The 20632-nt window shown below is 50.5% G+C and overlaps 7 protein-coding genes across 7 annotated transcripts; 4 read left to right on the forward strand and 3 right to left on the reverse strand.

Annotated features, from left to right (window-relative positions):
• Nucleotides 1-3003: 3003 nt before the first annotated feature.
• On the reverse strand, nucleotides 3004-4314 carry KY384_002852 (uncharacterized protein; the record flags this gene model as incomplete). The annotated part of the gene is made up of 3 exons (XM_044811374.1): nucleotides 3004-3275; nucleotides 3309-3963; nucleotides 4153-4314. 3 exons carry the CDS (start codon nucleotides 4312-4314, stop codon nucleotides 3004-3006), a joined length of 1089 nt encoding a protein of 362 aa, XP_044671650.1.
• A 326-nt stretch (nucleotides 4315-4640) lies between these two features.
• KY384_002853 (uncharacterized protein) lies at nucleotides 4641-5600 on the forward strand (the record flags this gene model as incomplete). Its single annotated transcript, XM_044811375.1, has 1 exon — nucleotides 4641-5600. The coding sequence occupies one exon, from the start codon at nucleotides 4641-4643 to the stop codon at nucleotides 5598-5600; it is 960 nt and encodes a 319-aa protein (XP_044671651.1).
• Nucleotides 5601-7924: 2324 nt separating this feature from the next.
• On the reverse strand, nucleotides 7925-8392 carry KY384_002854 (uncharacterized protein; the record flags this gene model as incomplete). The annotated part of the gene is made up of 1 exon (XM_044811376.1): nucleotides 7925-8392. One exon carries the CDS (start codon nucleotides 8390-8392, stop codon nucleotides 7925-7927), a length of 468 nt encoding a protein of 155 aa, XP_044671652.1.
• Nucleotides 8393-8529: 137 nt separating this feature from the next.
• KY384_002855 (uncharacterized protein) lies at nucleotides 8530-9177 on the forward strand (the record flags this gene model as incomplete). Its single annotated transcript, XM_044811377.1, has 2 exons — nucleotides 8530-8610; nucleotides 8656-9177. 2 exons carry the CDS (start codon nucleotides 8530-8532, stop codon nucleotides 9175-9177), a joined length of 603 nt encoding a protein of 200 aa, XP_044671653.1.
• Nucleotides 9178-9774: 597 nt separating this feature from the next.
• On the reverse strand, nucleotides 9775-10946 carry KY384_002856 (uncharacterized protein; the record flags this gene model as incomplete). Its single annotated transcript, XM_044811378.1, has 2 exons — nucleotides 9775-10189; nucleotides 10528-10946. 2 exons carry the CDS (start codon nucleotides 10944-10946, stop codon nucleotides 9775-9777), a joined length of 834 nt encoding a protein of 277 aa, XP_044671654.1.
• Nucleotides 10947-13875: 2929 nt separating this feature from the next.
• On the forward strand, nucleotides 13876-15437 carry KY384_002857 (uncharacterized protein; the record flags this gene model as incomplete). Its single annotated transcript, XM_044811379.1, is given in 2 exon segments — nucleotides 13876-14689; nucleotides 14704-15437. The coding sequence occupies 2 exon segments, from the start codon at nucleotides 13876-13878 to the stop codon at nucleotides 15435-15437; spliced, it is 1548 nt and encodes a 515-aa protein (XP_044671655.1).
• Nucleotides 15438-19428: 3991 nt separating this feature from the next.
• On the forward strand, nucleotides 19429-20322 carry KY384_002858 (uncharacterized protein; the record flags this gene model as incomplete). The annotated part of the gene is made up of 2 exons (XM_044811380.1): nucleotides 19429-19533; nucleotides 19627-20322. 2 exons carry the CDS (start codon nucleotides 19429-19431, stop codon nucleotides 20320-20322), a joined length of 801 nt encoding a protein of 266 aa, XP_044671656.1.
• Nucleotides 20323-20632: the final 310 nt, after the last annotated feature.

The following is a 20632-nucleotide window of genomic DNA, read 5'->3' on the forward strand; positions in this document are numbered from 1 at the left end:
ACCTGACGCATAGAGAAGAAAAGAGACTATAACGAAGCAAATTTCAATGAGCCAATACATTGCAAGTCTCCAGAGTTCCATTTCATCCCCTCATAAATCGACCAATCCTCATCAAGCATCCGAAGTCGATTCCTCGCCCGGTCCCTTTTCGCGAGTCCAGACAATTGGCGAAAACCGGCAACAAGAAGACACGTGCTTGGGTGAACTCCTTTCGGAGAGAAGAAGAGGAAGAGCGCCATTAGATCAGGGAAGAATTCCAGGCCCTCGCGATTGAGAAAGTTGAAGAACCAGGCACGAAGTGGGGCTCGGGGGTGGTTACAATAGACAGTGGCTGAAAATCCAGATGCAAGGGCTTAGCAGGGCCTGAAGACGAGCAATGTATTCACTTGGCACTCGTGGTGGACTGCGAGGAAGGGGAAAAGAGCGGTCGGATATGATATGGAATGAAAGGCTTCTTCCGTTTCCTGCTATCCTCTTCTCTCTTCTTGCCATCGCCTATTTCACTATCTACAATCATCCTCGGCTTTTCAAGTGTTCACTGCTTACTACTTTCCTCCTTTCTCTTCCCCTCCTCTACTCTCTTCTACGGTACAAGTTTCATCCACCCCCACAAATGCTTTAACGAGCACTCTCATCAGTGATGCCATCAAGGCCTACTGAAATCCGCCACAAGCGCCTTTCCGCGACGAAAAGGAGGTATCTCACGTGGCAAATGCTAGGGCGTGTGCACGGGCTCAGGTGACTGCAATGTCCTCCTTGGGGACACGGGTGGAGATAGGATACGCGGTCCAGAAGCGAGAGGGAGCAATACGGATGAATGATTCAACAGCGAGGGTCCAGTGATTGTGTCTTTTCGCCGCCAGCCCCTGGTGCGTTGAAGCTTTAGCAAGTGAAAGCAGGGCGTGTATGTACGAAGCGGAAGTTACAGCATCGAGATGCGCACGAGCATAAGGAACGATACGAGCCGAGATATCAGCGGAAGTGGTAAAGACTTGGATCCTCTCTATTATGACTAGCCTCATTCTCCTGCCCTTCTCAGCTACCGCGCCGTCACTAACCCCAAAACTACCGCCCCAAAGAACGAAGCCCATTGCCCCCTACCCGATTACTGTTGCCCTGCCTTCGGCTTGGAAAGCTTCTCCTCCTTTCTTAGCCTCAAGGCGGAAGAGGGGGAAGGAGGATTTCGCTTGCTTTCGATATTGTAAGGACCAGAGGCCTGTGAGTCGGGTAGGCTTCAGATGGACGATTTCGGGAGGTGCTGAAACCTGCTCCGCTTTTGTGTTTTGCTTGATCCTAGATCGCGAGACCTGGACTTTTGCCTTGCTTGGGTATTCACGTCTCTTGCGTCCTTTAGGTCATGTTGGAGCCCCCTTTATCGTCGGTAGCAGAGAAATCCTCATGTAACTTGTAAGATTTGCGTCGCATCTTCCGCGTTCCCTACTACTAGATGTGCTCCAACACGATCTATACCCTGGATGTTGCGGCACAAAGTTCTCTTCATTGTGGAGAGCACCCTCCTCATCGGAGTACGCCTTGGATTCCTCATCCCTCAAGAACAATCGATAGACGAAGGAACAACTCCATGTCGGGAAATCTGACGTTGAAAGGGTTTGTAATCTGCTGGGTGTATCTAGCAAAGTCATTTGGCTCCCTCTTCAGCGTCTGGGTTGCTTCAACAGTTTTCTACTGTGGCGTTTCACTGTCTGCAGCTTCGCGAAGATTGACGAAGAAGGGACGGCATATATGCGTTGAGGGGAGGTGGAGGGGAACGAGAGAAGGCGAAGGACCTCGAAGGTGAGGAGGCGGAAGCGGAGAAGGTGCGTGTATACTTGGACGGACAAAATATGGAAACATCTTCATGGCTTCCAGGACATGGATACAACGAGTTGATCATCTGATTGAAGGCACGATAGAATTAGCTGGGGACGTTGGTGCGGCATCAGCATCCCATTTACCTAGTCAGCAGATGTGAATAGTTGGAACTCGCAGTTGCTGGATTTTTCTGCTTGCTCCAATGGGATCGTAGTTTCCCATCTCGAAATTTGCCAGGCAGCGTAATGCTTCTCTAGGGTTCTCGGTGGTCGAGCGGAGTAGCCTCGATGAACAGAGGCGATTTCGTAGGTGAGGCTCCGCTCTTGTCAAACGTCGGCAGGCTCTCTTGTGCTTTCAGCCTCTAGTGTGACTTGTGTCTCTTCTGAAACCTTGAAGGCGCCGTACCAAACCCATTTCAAATTTGCCTGGGTCTTCGTCCGCCTACGGTATGCTTGAGTTGTAAGACTTTCATCCCAGCCCTAGCAGGTACAGAATGGCCCCTTTGGTCTGTAACTGGACAGGGCCAAAGCTGCTGTTCATTTACTTGTAAAGCGCTTAGAGCGCAGATGAAGTTCGGTAGTGTTGGAGGTGTAAGGTATGGAGTCGAGCAGCGCTGGTGTGCCAGGACGTAATACTACCACGAGATCAAGACCTCTCAATTCTTGTACAGAGACGAAGAGAGTGTATGGGGCAGGTTCTGTCCACGTGTCTCGCCTGTTGTAGGCATTTTCAACCACCCTTGACCCGCACAGCGCCATCATCACCAGGGCTCTTGTGGTTTGCGCATTTCCATGCCCTTGATCTGCGTAGACAAGCTCCTACCAAGATTGTTTCAGGTGCGTGGTGTACGGTGGATTGAGAGGTCGATTCGGGGCTATAGAAATCGAAAATCAATTGAATGGTAGAATCGTTGTAGGAGGCTTGAGATAGTCCATGCGCGTGATCTTTGATATTGATTCGAGGAAGCATTCGAGGAAGCTGGTCTGACCTTGGGCATGATTGGGATTTCGAGCACACCTCCAGTCTTTTCAGGTGCTGATTACGTTGTGGCATTCAAGAATGAAGTAGTAATGGGACAAATTCGAGAATTGCCTATGTCTGAAATACTGTACTGAAATGATGATTTAAATGTATTATATGCCTAGCGCCGGTACTGCGACTGTATGGTGGGACCTTCTCCGCTCTTCATCCCTACCTGACTCCAAACACAACCTCCACCTCACTCAATGTTCCTGCGATGTCTTCAAACTTTGAGGCCAAGGCTTGTTTCTCATAGTCTGCTTTGATCTGCCCCAGCTGTCGCAGAAAGCCCGAATGCGCCTGTAGATCTTTGACCAGGGGCTCCGTCGTTTTCCAGTGGCTCAAGCTTTCAGACGCCCGCTCCTCAATCGTAGCAACGCCTTCGACGACCGACTTGTACGTCTCGATACGGCTCAATCTGCGCTGATTACGTTCAACTTCGTCTGGCTTTACACGCGGGTACTACCAATTCTGACGGTCCAGTTTGGCTCCGAAGGCAGCTGCAGCGTTTTCATGGGCTCCGATCTCGCTCAACACTATATCGCGGAGACGTCTAGCTGCATTCAATATATCTTCATGCTTGTCAAACGTCTGGAAAAGCATTCGGGATGAACTATCCACAAGGAGCTTCAGGTCATCAACATAATCAATTGTGTGATCGACAGAGGAGATGAAATTTGGCACAGCGACAACTACAAGGTTCCATGCTGTGTCTGAAACCGATTTTGCACCTTGGATCCGACGTCGAAGGTCTGACATCAGGCTTGACACGTCCACTTTGATAGAGGGTTTCCGCATATGATTCTGGGTGTCGCTGCGGTTGTAATTGTCCAAATGAGTAATGTTAGCCACAGAAGCCTCCAGTGAGGAGGTCACCTGAAGACCTTCCTCCAGCAGATGACGGTGGGGCTGCGCACAAAAGCTGGAGGCGGCTGCTATGTGACGTCTTGACGGCTCCTCAGGCTTTGTCTCGAACAGGACGAAGACCATCAATCCGAGAAGAATCACGGCCACCACGGAAAGAGCCCAAGAGAGGGTCTCAGATGAGCAGACGGCGGACGAATTCTTGGACTTTCGATCTGTATCGTACACATTGTCCTCATGGGCTTTTACACTCCGCTTCAACGCACTCTGGATTTGCGTTCAGCTACTTGGAGCACATATGATTCATAGCAGTCAACTCACGGTCCAAGATCCTGGAAGGTGATGTGTATCGGAGCCTGGGATGTCTCGTGCTACTGGGGATGCTGAATCGGCACGTGAAAGCTGATGAGATCAGACATTTAGCGACAGTCAGCCTTGACACAGAGGCCTACTTACATGGGTTTGAACCGCACCGCTCATCAGATACTCTTCAGAAGGCTTCTTCTCGTGTTCTGGAGCAGATTCAAGGGTTGAGGGAGTATTGCGACCATGTTGCATGGGACGTGAAGAGTGGTCTTGCGGCGGACCGTATTTTTTAAAGAAGGGGTGGTCTGCCATGGACAATACTGAGATGCAAAACGAATGATATGAACAGGATGAAGTGGATGGCAGACTGTTGCTGTAAGATCCGTGCTGGGGCTTCCGTGGCCAGTGGCGGATGTCCGACGTTGCAGCATGTCCGATGGCCGGTGTTGAGTTGCTTTGCTATACTTCATTCTATTCTGCTTTGAAAATGATTTCTTCAATTGCATCGAATATCTCAAGTGTCTACAGGCAGAAGGCTGAAGATGCATGGCAAGAAGCTCCTTCGTTGCTTGTGCGTAGCGGTCGCTTTCTTGTGTAATGCGGAGCGCACTAGTGCAGAAGGTGAGTTCCTTTTGTCAATGTACTCCCCTACTAATAAAGAAGCAGAGAGGCTCATAGACTTGAGGTCAAGCGAGACGACACCGACCTTGACTTCCACATACAATGCGGCAACACCCGAATTCCTGTCCACTTCAGCAGTGATTGACCAAAGGCACCATTCCGTCTCCCGCGTCACGAAGACCCTATCTTCTACAAACCATACTGTTCCTCCAGCAGGTTCAACCTTGCGCCCAGAGCCCAGCTATCGTCTCAACACCTTTCGTGAGGTCCTCGAAGCATTTCCATCCAATTTTAAGGCGGACTCCGAACCTTTGATCGAATTCTTCCAGAATCCGCAGCCTTCGCTGCGGCGCTTAGTCTCCTACATCGTCGCCTACGCCTCCGAGATCGCAAGCAACACGGTCCCGAAACACCTAGAATACCCCAAACCTACCGCCCTCTTCGAGAGCGTCATGTCTTGGGCCTCGAAAAGACACTCCAACCTCGTCAAAGCAATAGAACAGGCTCTCACACAGTCGTGGGCTCGTCTCAACCTAACACTACCAAACGTAGCAGGTTTCAAACCCACCCTTTCCTCTTTCTGGCGCCGATCTCCACCTAAACCGAAATCCTACATCCAAGTCGTTCAAGGCGCGGTCGAAGGCTGGACCACAGCTGTCCTTGATTACCTCGAGCCCCTCTGGATCTTCGGCCCGCTCATTCATCGGGCTAGATGGTACTGGAGATGGGGTTGGTGGTTTTTCTTTGTACATGAGACTGTCATAGTCGTGACGATGGCTGTGTTTGCTCTGCTATTTCCAATATTGGTCGCGATTTGGCTGGTGAGGCTTTGGTTGCCACCTTACCCTCAGAGTTCGAGCCGAGATCTGTGGAAGATAGTCGCATCCTGGTGGCTCCAAGGGCGCGGCCATCAGACTCAGGTATCTGCAGAGCCGAAGAATATAAAGGACGTGAAAACGGAGACGCTGCAGGCGTGAGGGACACGTGAATAAGGCGCTCGCATCTTGCACTATTCAGCGGAGACGGCTGGAGCAGGCGGCCAGGAGGTTGATATGAAAGGCATTGTAATCAGGTCCTTCGTTACATCAATGACATATGATCTACATTCAAAAGACCCCAATCACCTATCTGCCCCTCTGCTGTTTCTTTCACCCACAATCCTTCCCCCCTTCTGCTTCTCTGGCTCTGCATCCAACACTTCATTCCCTCTTACGTTCTCCTCGCTCATTCCCCGCTACACTGGCCTTAGCCTCGCCCCCCACACTCCATCATCCATCGCCTGCCTCTATGATCCCTCCCTTCATCGTCCGCACCCCCGCTTCCTCGATCAGGGCCTCCCCAAGAAGATAAAGGCGTCCAGGGCCAAGTACGTATGCAGGCCACCCCCCAAATTTTCTACCATCTTCTTTGCTTGTTCCGCAGGATAGTTTGTAAGATCCCCGTTGAGAAGACGCGCCTGCCGTTACATCTGAAAGAATTCCACCGGGGGAGGGAAGTGGGGTCAAATGGGATGAAACTGGAGGTATTGCGCAAGGCGGTGTCAGAGGCGGAGAATGGTAGAGTTGCACGACTCTAGTCGTTAGTCTTTACGACAAGCTCAAATCATACTCGTTATATCCGGTTACCCATACAGAGTTCGCCTTCCCTCAGTCCTGACCTGCCCGTCTCTCCCGCCGGAGCATCTCTTCCAATGCCACGTCTTGTCCCTGTTCCCAGCCCGCAATGCATTCTGAATTCACTGTCGCAGCTTTGTACTCCAGGGATATGCTTTTCAATGCCTACTCCTCAAGCAGCAGCCTCTTCAGCAACCACTTGCCTAAGTCTGCGACCTCTCCCCATCAGCTGAACTCTTCGATCTTGTAGACGTGCCAGGTGTTCGAGGCTCGGATGTTGGGCTTATTGGCCTGGGAGGTGGAGGAGCGGGGCCTTCTCAAGGGGACGATAAGCACAGAGAGACATGAAGCTCCCGACAGTGCACGCACACTTGACCTCAGCAGCGTCGGAACTTCTCAGATTTGCGCCATGTTTTTGATTCCGTAACGAAGAGCGAGATCATCTTTGGGCTGTGATTTTTAGCCTAGTCGACTATTCCGTCCACCGTAGAAGTGGCTCAGAAAATTCATCGAGGTATGGCTCTGGCTGTTCTACCACCTCCACCGCGCCAATTGTGGTCCAGACTACTCCAACAGCTGGCATTCCCTTGCTTCCCTCGTCATGCAATCTTTAGCATGGCGTGTAGGACATTGAGCCCCTACCACAGCCGACCACCCTTTTGACCCCACTTGGCTCCCACTGCAGCTTCACCTACCCATACCACACCAACTGCACGAACGCCTGGCATTGAAGCCACGAAGGGGCGAGCAAAACCGACTACAGCTGCCAGACTAGGAAAGGCGAGGATTATAATCGCGAGAGAAATCAACCAGCCTAGGGAGACTTGTCCGCGACAACAAGGCGTAAAGAAGATGAAATTTCCTGTATAGCCCAGTCCACCAGCCACGCGAATGTCCGGCGTGGGAGGCAGGGACAAGAGACAGCTCTAAATGCAATCCAGGAGAGGGGTGGGGGGTCCTAGACGCGAGGGCCAGCGGTCTGCCAGCCTCCTTTGATTGACCTCGCCGTGGGTAGAAGAAAGGGAACCTTGGGCGGGAGACATGAGGGCAGGAAGGTGAGGAGAGAGGGAAAGAAGGTGCAAAGAAGAGTGAACAGAAAGAGCCGGGCAAGAAGTCGGCGACATGAATGGGATGGTGGGGTTGTGGCGAGTGGTTGAAGAAGCCAGTCGGACCCGCTAGTTCCTCTCCAACTCATCCTTCGCCTGCCCGTATGCTCTGACGTACGTGGGAGTGGAGCGTAACGTGTGGTGGAGATGAGAGGAAAAGCATGGAGGGGCAGATGGAGACAATCTCAGAGTAAGAAAGAGACAGGGTCACAGCTGGCTGAGCAAGAGCGCGAGCGATTGGGGGCTCCAGAGAACAAGACCTATGATAGAAATATACCAATGTTACCTCTAGATCTTGAAAGCACGCTGGAACATACTAAGCACATCGGTCTATTGTTCCGTCTGTGTACCGCAAAATCTTCGGACTAAGTATCGTGGCTTCTCAAGCGCCGCATCCAATCATTTCGTGACCTGCATGAGACAGTGTATTGTATCATCTTCCCAAGGTGCTCTCCGACCGTTATCATGCTTGAGAGCGCAGCTCCTTCTCTCCAAACCCCCAATCCAGCTTCCTCTTTTACCTTTGCGCTTCGCCAAAGCAATTGAAGGGATGTAGCTGAGCTCGCTCCTACTGCACCTCGCCTATGTCACTTGTCTGCTCTTGCCCTTTCCCGGATCGTTGCTGTTGTAACTGACCTTCCCGTGTACCTTGTCGTATTTCTTGTAAGTGGCCGAAAGTCTTGAGGAAGGAGGTGTAGGGAGCGTGTTGGATTCGAGAACGGTGGAGAGCGAGGGGACAAAAGGGAGAGAGAGGGGAAAGGAGTGTAATTTCTGGATGTATTCGGTCTGTATGACGCAAGAGACGCTGCTAATGTGAGTGAAGTTGTCGCGATTTTCTCTGTACCTTACGTTCCATTCGGGGAATTTGGGCAGTCTTGGCATGAGGCTAATTCCATTCCATCGATACTTGACATCGCCCAGCCAGCCTTCTTGATATACCAATTCAATGTGGTCAATGATCCATCTCTCCTGATTAGGCCAGCGTAAACTTTCCAGAGAATGGCGTGTGCCAGCATCAACCAACCATGGGCGGCGAACGGCAATGGCCATGATTGCCGCAACGTCCGTGGTTGCGGCCGTGACCCGTCGACCTCCAATTCAAAGGCATAGACACCTCTCCCTTTTACTAGCTCTATTGGCTCTTCTAGCGACCGCTAGACACTTGAGGGTTGTCCACAGCATCTAAAATGTCAGACCATCGAGACTCTAGGCAGAAGGTCAATTCACAGAACGCACTGAAATGTCTCAAATTCGCTCTCCAACCTGCTGTGAGTTGTCTCCAACGGTATCTGCACGATTTCTAACATGCCCAGGCCATATTAGCTCTTGCTGGAATTGGCGAAAAAACGTTGGAAGACCCCTTCGATCGCCAAGAGAAGGAGGCTCTGTACGCTTTACCACTACTCTTTCCCATCGAATCTGGCAGCATTTCAGAAGGGTCCTACGAGCATATAGCAATCCGTAATTACATCAAAGACCTGCGATCCCAGGTCGAAAAGGAGAGCGAGGCAGCGGGCTTGGGCTTGCTCGAGGAGGAACGGCGGGTGGATAACCCCGCGCGGTCAAAGAGGCAGGCAAGCAGGGAGCCGGATGAAGAAAACTCTGACGGAACTGGTATTGCTGGGCCTCGCAAGCGAGTCAAAGCGACCAGGGTCGGCAGTCAATTGAGGTCCCGGTCAGAGAAAACAGGGCCGCAGAGTAGTCGCAAAGCGATCTGGACGGAGCCAAAACCCTCCTGCACCAAGAAAAAGCGGATCCGACTCCGACTCGTACACATGGTCGTCCTCCGAAGACGATCAGGACCAAGCTGCCCGCACTCAATGAAGACTCAATGAAGAGAGCACTTCATAGCAGATGACAACGCGGCGAACAAGTTGAGGGATGCCACGAGAGATGCGTTTGTCAGGAGGGCAGTTAGAGAGGGAAAAGAATCCAAAGGACTGAAATGAAAGGGAAGGTCAAGGAAAGAGGGCGCGGCCTCATGGAGATGACGGTGTAGCCGAACCTCTCTGTCCTCTTGCTCTCTTCCCTCTGTCCCTCCTCCTCTCTTTGCTTTTCTCCTTCCCTCAAATGACGGCTTCCCTACTGAACCTCGCTCCAATCGAATCCAGCATACGAATCATCAATGCCCCCTTCCGCCTCATCCCTCCCCCTGTCCTTGAGCCTGACGAGGATGCGTTAGGGCGGAGAAGGAAAGTAATGTAGAAAGGCCATGTTACGAACGACACCAATGGTCGACCAATGTTTATTGATGGGATTCTGAAATATCCAACGTTATAATCGTTCATTCCCCAACGTATGAAGTCTACCACCATGTCTCGTAATTGTCCATTTCATCACCTACTCCTCTCTCAAACTTCGTCCCTTGCTCCAAATCCAAGCTTGGTCTCTGGTTCCGCCCTTCCGTCCCTCCCGCTGCGCCATTCTGACCATCAAGTCCTTACACACGTACGATCCAATTCGCTCCAGGCCTTCTCAGCCATTACATTACCCATCCCCGTCATCGACACAACATGCTCAAAATACCACCCCTTTAGCCATTTATCCTGGCCGGCGTATGAGCTTTCCGATCCCCCCATCTTATGCAGAACCCACTCATCCCCACTCCTCTCTTCCTTGCCCGACCCGGTGCATTCACGTCCCTCACCGTTCTTCGTGCACCCATCTCCAGCGCTCAACCACAGGGGATTTCTGACGACAGCCTCCAGCAAAGCCAATTTTGCACGCCACTGCGCCAATGCATGCACCACTTCCCCCACGATATCCATTTCCATCTGCAGAGCCTGTAGCGCTTGACCGGTAAGCTCGGCCCAAGCTTTCTTGTCTATGGATGTCTGGGAAGCGGCACTGGAGAACAACCGGTGTTGCCATGCCGTGAGTAGTGTGCGGCGGAACCAGATTTGGAGCTTTTCTTGCCATGTAGATTGGCTGAGGTTGTGGGAGGCAATGTTGGCGAGAGAGACGTAAGGGTGGAGAAGGGAAATGTAGAGGTTGTCAAGCTCGGCGAGAAAGTGCTGTGCGTTTTCCGTGAGGAACAGGGTTTCGTCGATGGTGTGAATGAGTTGAGGGTCCGGTTTGGGGATTGCGGTTATGAGCTAGTGGTTACGGAATGCGCAGCAGGGAGCACGAACGTGAGGTCAGTGAGAGAGGTCGGGTGGGAGAGGATGGAAGATCCTCACGCTGACTGATCTCGCCATCCACTACCGGGTTCCTGTCCTTGAGTTCGTTCTCCATCACTTGCTTGGTTGAGGGGCGTAGCTGGCCGTTGGTCAGGAACTTCGGGCATACTCCGTGCTCGCCACCCTTGCCCATCGACAGTTGGTTGCAAGCTTCCACTGGCGAATGCTGCACCATCAGGCTCGGGCCCTAGCACCGGTGAAATATTCGAGCCAGGCATTCTATCAGATGGTTCCGCAGTCTTGTGATGCTTTCCCTTCACACGACCGGCGGCACGAGATCGAGCCAGCATATTACCTGCGCTCTCGTTGCGGGATTGTTTGGACCGAGGGATGGGGAGAGAGTCCTCTTCGCTTTGTTGGCCCTCTTCTGAGTCCGAGACGGTTGCTGCGCGGCCCTGCTGCCGCTTGGAGACTCTTGGGCTCATCGCTTTCGGCGATGGGAGGGAGCAGGGGCTAAAAGGTGTGGGCTGGGAGTGGATAGACTTGCCACGGTGAGAAGAATGAAGAATGACGGTCGATATATGCTGGATTGGTTAAAACGAATGTCCGCTCACTAACGGGACATTGCATGGATCCGATGATGCAGCGACCAAATCGGACATGACCTGATCTGCACCGGCTAAAGCGAGGTGTGAGGGAGCCTAGGTATCAGGTCTGATCATTGCCGCTGCCACGATGATCATGCCGAGTCCAGATCGAGAAGGAAGGGAGCATAAGAAGGGCATGTGAGAGTCTCGGAAACAGTGTCTTTATTTTGCGAGAGAGAGCGAACCTAGAAGCTCATACTGCTGATGGCGTTGTCGTAGCCGAGAGAACAGATCTGCTCCTTTCCCGCCCCTTTTGAACCATCTTCCATTTCCCCATCGCAGACAAGGCCACCCGAGTGGTAGTCTATCCTCCTCTCGATCATCTCCTCCATCAGGTCCCTCATCTACAGCTCTCTTTGACCACCAGCTTTGTCTGTTTCATTCCTACATGCCCGAACTGAGATAAACAATCCCTCTGAGAATGATACACAGCCACCCATGTACATAGCCGGAGTGATATAGTGGCTCGCTGCTGGAAAATTTCTTCTCTAGATCTGGACGATCCGCGACCAGCAGCCCGTCTTGAAGCCAAGAGAATTTGTCTGGATGTGTTGTGCGGTTGTTCGACGGTAGCGGGGATGAAGAGGTGGAAGGATGTGTAAGGGCGGAGGATTGAGAGCTTTGGGACGCTGTATGGGTGGCAGGATGATGGGTGATGTCTGGGGTAAGTCGTGGATAGGACCTAGATTGAGAGCCTTGGGATGTTTGATGGGGGAAAGGGAGATAAGCAAAGTGGGAGATCTGTGGTGCATCGAAATCATGACATGGTTGAGGCCGGATTTGAAGCCCAAATGTTGAGTCAAGGCGACTTGGATCCCCGCTCCAGGAGGGGGGCTGTTCCAAGGGCTATGGTTGTGTGGCTCCGTCAAAGCTGTAGAGGCTTGGGTGGTCTCTGTTTGTTGCACTCGGGAGCATCGCTTTCTTCTCAAAGACTTATCGTCGGGCTTGTATTGTGGCACTCGAGACGCCTTTTTCGACAGTGTGTACACGGATGGTATCTTTTTGTGTCCCAATCAACCTCGAGATCGCATCTCCTTTGGCCCAGATAGCAATGGTCGCACTGTTGGCGTGTCAATGTAAGAAACAAGGAGAGAAGAATGGGTGGGTTTCCGTACCGCTTTTCGACGTGGTACCATTGTCCTTGTGCTCTGCAAGGCAGGTTGATTATGGGAGTATGTCGGACGAGCGAGTCGCCAGGCGTCAGAGGACGAGTTCTGCGGCAGTAACACGAGCGAGGTAGTGTGAAGGAGAGAATATCTTGAAGCCATGGAGAGAGCCCGGGCTCTTATGCGTAGCCATCTGAACATGGGTTTAGCGGAGAAAATGGACCCACCCCCGAATTTCCTGGCCGGGCTTGCCGAGAACAGTCGAAGGGCTTAGATTTTGAGATGTTCATTGCTCGAATGTGATATACGAGTACCGTCTCGGCGACGAAGCCAGGGTTGGGACAAAGGATAAGAGATGAGTGTCTCGAAGCATGCGCGCTTGGCTGGCATCGTGCTGGGCACCATCCAGCATTGATACTGGAAAAGCAGAAGAGAGGAGCAATTGAGCATACATCATTGCAATAGTAATGGTTTCAATGGTGGTAGCGGTTCTGTCGAGAGGACAGCCCGTGATGGGAAACGATAGAAGATCAGGACTTGCAAGAGGGGCCAGGCGTCTCTGCCACTAAGCTGAAGTAGGAAAGGCTCATGGGGTACCCATTTACGGTGTGCAGGATACCGTGTGAGGCTTGGCATGCGGGAACTTTTCGTAGTTTCTTTTTTTTAAAAGTTTACTTTTTAATATCTTGAAGAATACTTTATAGAATTTAATAAAACTTTTAAAATAAGTTATTTATATAATATTTAATATAATTTATTAAATTAAAGTAATTTTAAATATTTTTATAGAAGATATTTATCTTTTATTATTTTAAAAATTTAAAAATCTTTAAATATAAAATATAGATTTTATTAATTTTTTTATAAAATTTATTTATTATAAAGCTATATATATTTATAGTTTTAGAAAATTTTTAATTTAAAGCTTTTTTAAAGAAGTTATTTAAGTTTTTATTTTTTTTAAAAAAGTTAAAATAACTAAAAACTAAATATATAAATAGTTAAGCATTTATTTTATGGGAAAATTGAATCTTAGGAATTTATATATATAAAGTTCTTATGTTCTTATATGCTTAATTTAAAGTTATTTAAAGCTAAATTCATCAAGATATTAAATAAATAAAATTTTAAGGGAAAAAAGAGTGGTGAAATCTTCCCGCCTGCCAAGCCTCACACGGTATCCTGCACACCGTAAATCGGGACTAGTTCCATCTAATCTAATCTCGCGGTCACGGTCACGGTACACCTTATTACTACCTCTCACTTGAGTATCCCCATCATCCTGCTGCTAGGGCCATGAAGAGCAATGCCAGGCGATTTCAACCATGAGCTTACGCATTCGCTGGTGGAAAGCTCCTCCGATACATGTAAGGCACGGGATTTAGATTAAACGCCATGCTCATATCCGCCTTGAGCGGACGCATGCCTACATCATTGCACGATCTACCGCATCACAGTCGATAAACCTCCAAGAGCCTCAGGTCAATGTTAATCCTGACGCTTGAGTCCCCGATCGGGAATGTCATCACCAATAGCATCCAATGCAGTCTGGATGAACATGGCAACCCAGAGATTTATCTGCTGCACTCATCGCCAGACCGAGCATTCTGCCAAGGGAGCGTACATGACGCTTTCTACTACCCCGCGGCCGTGGCAGTCGGATGTCCGAACCTCACAGCAAAGGCCATTACCTGCCAGTCCGTCTCTTCCGTTATAAAATATGGGCTCACATCATCTTCTTCATTCTCTCCACATCGCTTGTCCTGGTCATAAATCTATCGGGGGCGAACCAAATTCCACGAGCTGTGACGGTGGAAATGGCAGATCAGAATGCAACCGCCACTCAGGAAGAGTCCAGCGGCGCGGACGTCACCCCGCGCCGTCAGTATCATGAAGCTAAGCCGGGGTCAATTCAAGTTGCCACGCCTCCGCCAACTGGACGGCGCAAGCGCCGCCGTAGCATGGCGCTCGACGATGATTCGCAAGATATTCGTCCTGCGAAGCGTGAATCTGTCTACCTTGACCAAGAGGGCAACATCGATGCGTGGAACTTTAACACTGCCTCACTGTTGGAACACATGAACCAGCTAATTCAGCTGATCAATGTTACATCACTTCCTCTATCGTATAACATGATCCAGCTTCCCACAATCGAGTGGCTCGAGGAATTTCTCCGCACCAACAACGTCAATGGGGAGAAGCTCCTCACTAAAACCCCTGTTGAATTGTTCTCGCTCACGAACTCACCAAGACCGACTCCTATCCGAGTCCACTCGCCCCCAAACTTCGTGTTTGTCGAGGGTTTATGGTTCCTCGTGGAGCAGCTGAGGCTCAGTAGTGCAACCTATAACTCCTGGGTCATTAGCTCGAAAAACCAGCTAAACCCCTTTTGGGGATATGGGAATGCTCATGACATTTCCTCAAAGGCCATTGTGGATAATGCTGAGTCTCGCAAAGCCGTACTGCACATACTTCGTGACACACGGAAGATTCTCCAGCCGGGGGTAGCGAAGGATGTGTATTTACCGGGGGCAAGTATACGGTTGTCGGTTTGCCGGGAGGGAAGATGGGGATGCAGTGGACGACAGACATGAGTATTGTGGAGTCTGGTGGTACGCTTGGAGAGATGATAGGAGGGAGTGTGGATGATCAGCCAGTGGCAGCTGGAAATGTTGGGGAGAATGCTGTGGGTGGGATATTGAATAAGGAGGGCGCAAGTGTGCGGGCAAAGGAGAAGACGACTAGCGATGTGGTAACGGCAATTGACACTCAGACACGACAATCGTACGCGCAGCACAAAGATTACGATGACATTAAACCGGCAATGTTATCACAACAGTGGGTACCTCAAGTGACAGGAGAAGAAGCTCGACCTGTCAATTTCCCAGACACTATCAGAGATGCCAGTGCGCAAGACCAAACACTCGAGGGATTTAGACCTCTGACTTCAACTTACCAGGGAATGTCACCTCTTCCTTCAACTTACAATCCTATCCCAACACCAATGGCACACCAATTGCCAGCACCTGCTCTAGAGGACATCACACTGCCCTTAATGTCTACTCTCCCAGCCCACGTGTCTATACCCTGGGAAGAAGAGGATTGGCCCTTTAGAACCTCCGATGCCCAGCTCTCCATGGGGGGAATTGCAGGGGCGCCCCCGCAAACGCCTTCGTCAACGCAGGGTTTTCCGACGGGACATGCGAATATTGGCGAAGACTAGAGAGATGGAGCTTGATCGTGTGTAGGGAGAGAGGATGTCGTCGCCCTGGAACGTGGACAGTTCAGACTAGTTATTTCCCTCTCTAGAAAGTCACAATTGAATCAAGCAGTAGCTTCCTGCCAATGCCTTATGGCTTGCCTCTTTTATTGGGGTGGGGGAAGTTTCGGGAGCATGATTTTCCGCCCCATGGTTGGCCTCAGAGAAGTCGTGGACGCCCTGTGAAAGGCTATGCGCATCGACATAGATACCATGCACTTGTATGTCCTGCACGATGCGCTTCGACGCTCCTGCACCTATGAGCTTTCACGAAGCCATGAGACCGGGCCTAAGCCCTCCGTTTCCCAAACCTGCGAACCCCAAATACCCGGGAAAGAAAGTCGGAGAGCAAGAGACAAGGCAAGGGAAGGGGGAAGGTGTAGGAGGTCAGGGGAATTTTCGATGTTCTCCCACGGAGACCTCCTCATCCTGTGATGGGGATGTGATTGAGACTTTCCTCTTACCGCTGCAACCCGCCCTCTTCCACCTTTTTGCCAGCTTTTTCGCCAGCTTTTTCGCCAGCCTTTTCGCCATATTTCCTCGCCAAACCTCGTCCCTGACCTTTCTTTTGCTAAGACTCTACCATCACAACTTTGATAGGCAAACTCTTATACTCTTCACGCCTCACAAACCCTAGCTAATAGAGAAGGACATGGCACTCCAAGACATGAGAGAAGTTCAAAAGTAGCCCCACCGAGTGACACGATGCAATAGAGATTGAGGTTGGCGTTCTGCCAGAGGCTCACTCTAGGCCGAGGCTGTCTCCCCCCACACATACAGAAAGGTCCACCAGCCGTTTTTCAACAGCCTTGACACTGTCATTGGCCAGGCACATTGAACCGCGATAGAAACTCCATTGTCTCGAGTACGAAGCGAAATAGGAGCCTGAAACAAGAGCAATAGCTACACAGTAAGACCGAGTGATGGAGGGTTCGGAAGGGAGCCAGACTTGGCCCACCAATCTACGCTCGCAGGCTGCATCATCTCCCCGGGGCAAGATGAGAGGTATCTTTTCCTCAGTAGCCCGAGAAGAGCAGTAGAACGTTGCAGGCTCGTTGTCAGCTACATCTCCGCAGGGTGCCTGTCAGAGCATCAGCATGTTTGAGGAGCATCTGCGTTCGATCTGGTCGTTAATTTGGTTATGGCATCATACTTTCGCATTGGAGCATTCTGAATGTGAGCATTCGGTCATAGGCTCTCTGTTGTATCCGCGGTCAAGACGATATATCATCGTGTTATGAAGTATGAGAGATCGCAAGGGGGTCTACTGCAACCGTAGAAAGCGAGAAACTCTAGGGCCAGTCGGTCGACCGGTTGCATGTTCCCTCTAAATTCGAATCAGACCCCCCACCACGGTCTCTAGGATGTGAAGCTAGGTTGAGCAGTTGTTCCACGAAAAAGGGGGCGTAAGACTTCGAGAGAAGCAAGGAAATGCGAAAATGAGGACTTGATACATTATCCTAGCATAATACGGGAAAAACGGCGTTGAGAAGGCAAAGGGGTGGTAGTGAGATGGTGAGTCTGCAATGTGAAGGCTCAACGAAGAAGAACTCGAATTTGTTCGAGCTACCGCCCGTCCTCTTGCTCTTAGAGACTGTGATTTCTTTTGCAAAAAAATGACCCAACATTCTAGAGAACGGGATATCTCGCGAACTGCCTGGATTACAACCTCTTTCCGAAATGATCTCCATCTTGTCCTTCTAAGAGACCAATCTGAAGGACGCAGTGTAAGATTTTCAGTCAACAACGTCCAAAAGAAACGCTTTCTACTCACCAGAGGGATGAGCAGACCGAAAACGTCAATTTGAGTGCCAAGAGCAGAAATATGATGGCTTTGGCAACCATCTTGGCGTTAACACGGTCTGCTATCGCGCCTGGCGAACAAATCGACTCCCGGTGAAGTGCAGGAATCAGCTAAGATTATTAGTGCCTTCTAGGTTCCATATCACGCTGGGGGAATTATGGCCAGCAGTTGATCCTTTCGGTCCAATAGATGACTTCTGAGACGGCGAAACCAAAGTACTTCAACACGATGGTGGCCACAATCATCCATGGACTTACAGAAGGTGGCGACCTTCAAATCGGCTCTGGCTTTACATAAATTGCTTCAGTGATAGAGTTGGGTCACAGCTAAAGCCAGGAAAGCAGCAACGGAAAAGAGTGGCCAGAATAGCATTCGTTTCTACTGTCACCGCCGGATCAAAAGCCCCACAACACACTTGTGATCTTCTACTTCTCACAGTTGGCGCGTACTATTGGAGACGGATGATGTCTAGTAAAGCGCTGTACACTCTGTCATCCGCATTTCAGCCGCAACCTAACGCCTACTGTGGACTCGGCGAAGCACAAGAGAGCACGGCCTTTATACGAACACGAGAGGATGTGCGGAGAATTATGTGGGACGGAAGACGGTGTTGATTTCTACCGAAGGCTACCGTGAAGATATGACTGGCACTCAAAGTCTCACAGCTCGCAGGATTATTGACTCTAACTAAGGTCCTCTATCTACTTAAAGTCGGAATATGCTTAACTTTACACGCTACCGTACACTTTCATCCGTACATATTCATGTGCGCCCAAAAAGTCCCAATCTCAAGACTCTTCAATGTCGCTTCTTTCAGTTCTAATCTACGAAGCAATTCCCTGAACCGCGAGCGCTAGATCAAGACATTGTCCCAAGATTGTATTCACAAAGTACCTCAATTCAGGCAAAAGGGATGTAAACCTGTCTCTAGCCTGTGTGTTGAATGCCACACTCACTAGCAGGTCTGAGAGCTGAAAGAGAGATCGAAATTGCTGAAATATCCGCCTCTAAGTTCTGCTTGTCCTCCATCCAAGCTCGTGAGGCGTACATCAGCGATGCCTCTCGCAAGTTTCGTTGATATTCCGCCTGAGCTTCAAGTGAGTCCTGAACTAGCTCATGTGGATCAAGATGGTCTGAGCCGCCTCTCAGTTGATCTGGCTCTACCAAACGCGCTCTCGGTTGTTGTCATCTCGATCTTCCTGCTGCACATCTTCTCCTTATGCTGCGAGATTGTTTTTGTGATCTTGGTACCTGACAAAGTGCCACTCATTTCTCGTATCTTCGGCGAAGTCTTCCGGGCAGTCAGACATTCCGTGGGAGTTGCTGATTCTCACGTTGAGGTCTGCGCCAAAACGTGAGAGAACGCTTGAATAGCATTCGCTGAGGCTTTGCTCAATTGGCCCTTCTGTCGCAATCAGATAGGTCGAAGACGTTGCTTCATGACTCTGCTTTGTGACTGACAGAATTCATGAGCCTGGTCCACAGAGGCTAATTGACTGAATGACGAATTGGTGCTCCGAACACCCAGCCAGCCCAAAGCCAGTCCTGCCGACAGATATGGCCCTGTCAGACTTCCACATTCACAGCTTGCCAGATTGTTGTCTAATTAGAAAGACTAGCGCCAAGCAGAGCCGGGTGTCTTTGATGAGTGTCCTTCTCGGCGCACCGAATTGCATGCACCCGGCCGCTCTCGCGGACCTGTTGTTTGCTACACATCTGGTCGTTGCCTAATATCAGTCACCTCACGCTTCCATCTCTCTTTCCACAGTAAGCTCGTCCCTTCCATAGAAGTCCATCGCTTGCGTGAAAGCGACCCCTACCATTACGATCACTTCCGTTGTCAAGGCCCCCAAAAGTCTTTCATCCTTGCCTTTTCCGTCAGCAATCAAGCCCCAGAATGCCTTTCAATCCGTTCAGCTTCCACACCAAGCAGCAGGGAGAGCCTGCCAAAACATCGATGGGCCCATCCGAATTGGCTGACAAAGTCGGCCTGGATCAATTGCACATAGAATCAAATGATTTGTCGCATCCCGAAGTAATTCATAAGTGGGTGTCCTCAAGACTTGAAGGCTTCATCTCTTCTGACTGGCTGTTAGACATGATCAAGGTGTAGCCGTTACAATTGTTCTAGCAGACGGGGCCATTGTGACGATGTCACTGACGTTGTTGAAGGCCTTGACTTGCAAGGTCTACCGACTGCTAGATGAGGATCAGTCTCGTCTGCCCCTACCCCAACTCGGCTTGATGGCCTTCAAAGTATTCAAAAATTGGGCGCAGACAACTCAACTGGATTTACATCTCAGCTTTATTCTGACACCGGGTTAGGTGGAGGAAGAATTAATTAAAGAGGCAGCCGACGCTGTCAAGGTCCTTTGCGAGCTCTCGTTGCTGCATTTCCAACTAGGGGTTACTCACAAATTTGGAAAGCTAGTGACTGACCAGTTGAACCTCCGATTTTCGATTGCTCGGGCAAAGGACTGTCCAAGTCCGCTGGCTCCCGAGACTCTACGCTTTCTCGACGAATCTCTGATCTACCATTTTCACGGTGAACGACTCATCTGGACAATGATGAAGAAAGAGCTATCCGAGGCTTATACAAAGGAGCACGCCCAGGCGAGTCAGCATTGGCAAAACCGCGAACTCGATGGCCAAGATTTAGCGACGGTGATCTTGAGCGCTGTCTCCCTTAGCCTGGACTCATCCACGCCATGGCTACTGGCGGAAGACCTCTATCACAAGGAGTATATTGCCGGCCGTGATGCTTGTAAGCGAGAGCCTGCCGGTAGCGGGCATGGCTCTGCCGATGAAGAGCTAGACACCTCCATTGACCGCCAAAATCGTCCTGCTACATGTCAGGTCGTTGAACAGGCATCCTTGAGTCCGTCGGCCCACTCCAGAGCTCGAAATGTCGATCCTACTATTTCTGTACCCCACGCCAACACAGTCAACATTGAGGCAGACTCTACTCCAGTTGATCCCTCAATCCGGCGCCGCATGATCAGTTTCTCCGCTCTTGACACCATGGCAACGAACGATGCGGGCTAAACACATCATATCGACGAAGACACGAATTCCAGCACAGGTGAAGCAGGTGAGGAAGAACTAGGTGCGCACGGTGACGCTGGAGGTGATCCACACTTGGATTCGGTGGATGAGATCTCATTTTTCAGCCTTTACTGACGTCGCTTTGGAGATGATTATGGCACAGCAGATTTTAAAAGCGGGAGTGATCCCTCCTTGTCTTTCATGGGACGCTCACTGTAGTCAGTCTTTACCGTGGATTTCCATTTCTTTTGTCGATACTCCACCTTTCGGTACTTCACATATAGTCATGTCACACAAGGCTTGGATAGAA

This window comes from Bacidia gigantensis (genome assembly GCF_019456465.1).
Source record: "Bacidia gigantensis strain McMullin 20006 chromosome Unknown contig_175, whole genome shotgun sequence".
Lineage (NCBI taxonomy): Eukaryota > Fungi > Ascomycota > Lecanoromycetes > Lecanorales > Ramalinaceae > Bacidia > Bacidia gigantensis.